The 5,612-nt window shown below is 44.9% G+C and overlaps 1 protein-coding gene across 1 annotated transcript; it reads right to left on the bottom strand.

Moving 5' to 3' along the window:
• Window positions 1–3,732, bottom strand: trim108 (tripartite motif containing 108). The gene is made up of 6 exons (XM_062537617.1): window positions 3,208–3,732; window positions 2,933–3,028; window positions 2,571–2,804; window positions 1,757–1,821; window positions 981–1,096; window positions 1–634 (listed from the first exon to the last, which is right to left on the bottom strand). The coding sequence occupies exons 1-6, from the start codon at window positions 3,643–3,645 to the stop codon at window positions 120–122; spliced, it is 1,464 nt and encodes a 487-aa protein (XP_062393601.1). The 5' UTR covers window positions 3,646–3,732; the 3' UTR covers window positions 1–119.
• Between the last annotated feature and the right edge of the window lie 1,880 nt (window positions 3,733–5,612).

Genomic DNA, 5,612 nt, shown 5'->3' with positions numbered 1-5,612 from the left:
TTGTGAGTATTACAGTAATTCAGTAATTGTATTGGATTAGCATTGTGAGCTACGCCTGTAAGGCTGTATACCAATATATCTAAATATAGCAGCTAATGGCCTGCTGTGGGCATACTGGATCAGTACCAGCAGAATGTGACTGGGTTGGCGTTCTTCCCGTCCAGGTAGAGGCCTGGACACACACTGATGGAGCACGGCTGGAGGAAACTACAGAAGGACAAGTGGATGAGCCTCATGGTGTCTCCATCATAGAAGGACACCTGCTGCTTGTCACAGTCCAGGTACAGGCCGATCCTGCGCGGGGGATCCTTCGGGGCATTTGAAACAGGGGTCTCAGTCCCATCGTGAGAAAAGACATAGCCGCCACCATTCTTAAGGTGGAGCAGGATTTCCTTCTCTGGCAGCTCAAGCTTCGCTGTCATCTCCACCTTAAGGCCGACGCTCCAGCTCTGCTTCCCCCCCACGTCCAGCTCGCAGTAGTGGCGGCCGCTCTTGAAGGTCTGCTTGGTGCTGGCGCCGGGGTTGTAGCTCTTATACATGCCGCCACTCCTGTCCACCTGGCGAACACTGTGACCTTCTGGGGACACTTTGAGGTAGGAGTCTCCTGGATCTTTCATGCTCAGACGCTCAGGGCCTTAGAGAGGGGGAGAGTAGAGTTTTCACCACAGTACCCACATCCATCTTCCTACTGAAGAGGTTCCTACTAAGAAGGATCATATTGATTTGAAGACCACTACTGTACATATACTATTCAATAACATTTGAACAGCATGTGTAGTACTGTGCATCTCGGAGCCGGGAACACATTTGTTGACGTTGAGGTTACTGTACTATCTGTCTGTCTATCTGTATGCTGTCTTTATGTGTTCATTTCTTTGCCTAGTTCTTTAGATGGATAGCTAATATTAGATAGATAGATAACTTGAAATGAAAACAGCCCTGTGTGGTCTCTGATTTGAGAGTGGACGTCCTCTGCCCACCTGGTCTGATGGTCTGCAGCATCTCCTTCCACACAAAGTAGGGCAGGTGGGACTCATAGGGGCCCAGGGTCAGGGGGTCAGGGGTCACCACCAGGTTCTTCACCGTTGACCTGAACCTGCACACAGCATCATGTGCAGTGTTACCACTGATCTATAAAGAATACCTGGATAGAGCATCTACGTCAAAATTCTGAAGCCTACATGGGGGCGGCCATTATGGGACCACTTGCCATAGGAATGCATAGACAGTAAAAGACAGTAAAAGAATGTTGCCGTTCTGCAACAATGGAATTGGAACACATCGCCGCCATTATGGGACCACTCGGGACAGTTCCATTGGCTTCATTGTTGATGGGTCAGCAACAATGAGATAGTCTATCCAGGTATTCTTTATAGATCAGTGAGTGTTACATACTGTACATTTGATCAGTCAACAGGAAAAGGCTGAGGGAAGGGAACAGTACAGTATAGCGATGCATTGGCTAGATGAGATGTGTGCTTTATGTTAAGTCCATCTAGACTCATCTATGGAGTTTCTTTCTCATTAATTAAATCATGCAGTCAGGAGGGTGACTTGAAAAGACAGATTACAAATCAAGATGTTTATTCATCTAGATCTGCATGTGTCTATGAGCCCTGCATGAGTATGTACCCTGTTGACTTTGTGGAAGTCGTCTACAACTACATTTAGTATATTTTGTTTATACATGTTTATTTAGCATATTTTGTTTATACATGTTTATTTAGCATATTTTGTTTATACAGTATGTACTCACTTTGTCTGCCCATCTCGTTTGTCTTTCATCCCCTCTAGAACAGGATATCCTTTGTCTTCCCACCACTAGCCACACACACACACACACACACACACACACACACACACACACGCACACACACACGCACACACACACACACACACACACACGCACACACACACACACGCACACACCAACATAAACACAGAATTAAAAAGACAAAGTACTGAGTAAAGCAGAAGGAATTCAGTATCAATACCAATACCAGAATAAGAGAAGGGTTTTTGAGGTGTGAACTTATATAAACAAAATGTGGTTCTGAAAACAACTAATTAACTCACTACTTGTGTGATGTGTGCAAAAACAATTGAAAACCAGGGAATTCACTTACTGAAAAGAAAATATTAAGGTATCCAATGCACTTGGTTTGAATAAAAAAGTCTGACAAATATATACTGTACATGTAAGATGAATGTCAGTATTATATCTTGAGCAGAACAGGCGGCAGTAATTATCTACAGTACATTACAATGTAGACATAATAGTCCTACTTGGGGAGTCTAACAAGTGGAGCCAGTTCTGCAGTAATACACATTCTGCATCTGCCTGTTCTGCCTTTTAATAAACCGATTGTGTGTTCCCCTGTGAGCCTGAGTAACCCAGAGCTAGTCAGTGTGATTGTGTTCCCCTGTGAGCCTGAGTAACCCAGAGCTAGTCAGAGTGAGTGTGTTCCCCTGTGAGCCTGTGTAACCCAGAGCTAGTCAGTGTGAGTGTGTTGCCCTGTGAGCTTGAGTACCCCAGAGCTAGTCAGTGTGAGTATGTTGTCCGTTCTGACCTGCAGGAAATGATCTGGTTTGGGGATCTCCAGTGCGGTCCTAAGGATCACCTCCTTCTCTCGGCCATCGACTGCTCTCCGCTGGATATCCGACAGGTTGCGCTGCATGGCCGTCACAGACCTCCCCCTCTTCTGCTCCAGCTCGGCCTGCAGCTCCTTCTCCTTCTTACGCAAGAACTGATGCAGCGCCTCAAACTGGGAGGACACTTGAGTCTTAAGACCAGCAGACCTCTTCTGCAGTCATCCAAACCAACATAGAAATAATAAAATAAAAAGACTTATGGTTAATATCAGCTGAAATAGTATCTGACTACCTTCTGGTAATTATTTGGAGATGATGTCTAACTTGATCATAGTCTCACCTCACACTGGGCGATCTCAGCGAGCTGGCGTTGGCTGAGGTCACTGAGGGTTTGGTTTTCTTTCATCATGAATCCCAGAGCTCCCTTTAGTTCCCCCTACAGCCAAACAGCAGACATGATGGCTGAGCACACACCACATTACAACTACAAGAGTGGCAATACTTTATACAATATGCAGACATGAATCAGCACACACACACACACACACACACACACACACACACACACACACACTCTCACACACACACACAGACAGCTTGGTCGTTATGTCACACCTTGCTTTTGTCGGCGGCCTCCTTCACAGGTTTGAATACGTGTCCGTGGTGTTTGTCCTGCTCCTTACAGATGGTGCAGGCCAGCTTCTGGTCGCTCTCACAGAACAGCTTCAGCTTCTCCTCGTGCTGGTCACACACCAGGTCGCCCGGCGGCTGCGGAGCCCGCGGAGCCCGCGGAGGCTCGGCCCGCCCCCGCGAGGTGCTCAGGTTCAGGCCCCTGACGCGCTCAGTGAGGTTGCGGAGGAGCCGGCTGTCCCTGATGTCCGTGGAGGAGAAGGCTTGCCTGCACTCAGGGCACAGGATGGGGCCGAGGCTGGCGTTGATGTGGCCGTCGATGCAGATGCGGCAGAACGAGTGCTCGCAGGGCAGGACCACCGGGTCAGTGTAGTCGCATAGACACACTGGACACTGAATCTCCAAAGATAGTGATGAAGCCATCGCTAGTTTCTACCACACAGACTCTTTTTCCTGCACGTTTCTTACACCGATCTCACAGCTCAGCTCTTGGGTTGGAGCGCGAGGGAACACAGACGCACGGCTAAAGAGAAACAGAAAGTGTGTGTGGCATAACTCTCACCAAGATGAGTTACGCCCATATAGATTGGCACCAGAGGTGGTCGAACTGGATTGTCTTGATTGTAACTTAACCCACACACTGTATTTTCTGTGAGGTACAGTAATATCATTCATATCTCCTTGTGTAATGTACAGCTGTTGCCTGACATTTAGGAGGCCTTCACCAAACAGGAGGAGACACTGATCATATTATTATCATCTGAATAAAACTGTAGCCACAGTTCAACTGCCTCAGAGGTAAGATGGCTGCATGGTTTATAATAGTGAACATGCTGGCATGTGGCCAGATCACTAGCTGAGGTAGTTTCCCTATAAAAGAGGATAGCCCTGGGGGCTAGTATTCAAAAACTGGCTCTAGTCACACATTTTCATACATCACTAACTAATTGATCTGATTATAATAACGACAAACTATCTAGTACACTGTGTTATATAACAAGCATAAACATGTTTGGTTACAAAGAAAGAGTTTATATCAGAGTCACCAGTCATGAAAGCGGAAATCTTCATCCAACAGAAACTGATTTAAGCAATTAGCCTTGCGAACAACAGCTAAATCTAGTGTGACCCTGAGACTGAATGAGTTTATAGACATTTCCCTCCCTTTCCCTTTCTCTTAACTAACTAAAAAAAAAAATAGGATGCCTAGGTAGGTCTGATATATATATATATGACAGACAGACAGACAATAGACATGGATCAGTACATTTTATTCTCTCTCACTCTCCTAGGGATTACAAAATAATCATCTTTCCTGTCTCAGAGGAAAATAAAGAGGTAAAGATGGAAGAGGAAAGTGGAGATCTCACATCCTTACATGGACTTTCCTTCGAGAGGAGCTGATAGGGGGATAGTTGGTAGGCCTAAGTGTTCTTCGCAGTTTTTTGTAATAAACTCCCCTGGTAGCCTACACTAACTACATCGTTGATACTTCGTTTTGTGTGTAGGGACCCTGAGCAAACTGCTGACGAGGTTTGGTGCTGTTCTGAACAATATTACTGGTTAAAACTCTCGACCCTTTTCTAAATTCCTGTTTGCGATTTTGGGGTAAGTGTATGCCGGTGCAAGCTCTGTAGTGCTTGGTCAACGGAAAATAGGCTACTCCACGGCTTATTTGATGTGTTTTCATGCAGAAATAGAATATGGGGTTAATTTTGGCCGGAGTTATGCTTTAATAAAACAGTAAGTCAGCCATTTGCTAGCCTGACATGTTTTAAAGCATTTTTTATGATGATATTTTATTTTCACTTGTGCCCCTGCCCCCCAAAATCTCTGTGCATAGGCTATCCCTGACAAAACAGCTTATATACAGATTAAAATAGCAATTAATCATGGTAGCGTTACTGGAAAAGTCCATTTCAATCAAGTACAGCCTAGGCCTACAACCAGGTGTAGGGCATGTAAAAGCATGGAGAGACGGCACTATATAAACCATAGACTGTATCTATGATAGGCTACAGTCCACAGGCTATGTTATACAATATTCGCCTCAAAATCAGATATTGCAAGTAACCTTGTGTAAATAAAAGACGCTTCGGTTCTCTATATTAGCGTTATTTACTACTGTTTCAGTGTAATGATGGGGAATAAACTATTTCTTGAACATAGACAAACTACACGTCCTGTCCACAAGGAATTTATTCACGATATTCCGTAGCCAACACCGACAACGGTTATCTATTTCCAGCAAAGCTGTTTTGTATTATCTATTTTAATGTGACGGTTGACAGTGCTTACCATAACGCATATAAAAGTAAACTGTTCTATTTTATATCGGTATCACGTGCAAAGTATGAATATCCATGCTGAGGGCAGAATTGTCAACATTT

The sequence above is a fragment of the Sardina pilchardus genome, chromosome 6 (genome assembly GCF_963854185.1).
Source record: "Sardina pilchardus chromosome 6, fSarPil1.1, whole genome shotgun sequence".
In the NCBI taxonomy this organism is placed as follows: domain Eukaryota; kingdom Metazoa; phylum Chordata; class Actinopteri; order Clupeiformes; family Clupeidae; genus Sardina; species Sardina pilchardus.
This window is presented reverse-complemented; position numbering and strand designations above follow the sequence as displayed.

Coding starts and splice junctions, on each gene's coding strand:
- trim108 (XM_062537617.1), bottom strand. CDS start 3,645: ATGGCTTCATCACTATCTTTGGAGATTCAGTGTCCAGTGTGTCTATGC. Junction 1,097..1,756: donor AAACGAGATGGGCAGACAAA/GTGAGTACATAC, acceptor TGCTGTGTGCAG/GTTCAGGTCAACGGTGAAGA. Junction 635..980: donor GCTGCAGACCATCAGACCAG/GTGGGCAGAGGA, acceptor CCCCTCTCTAAG/GCCCTGAGCGTCTGAGCATG.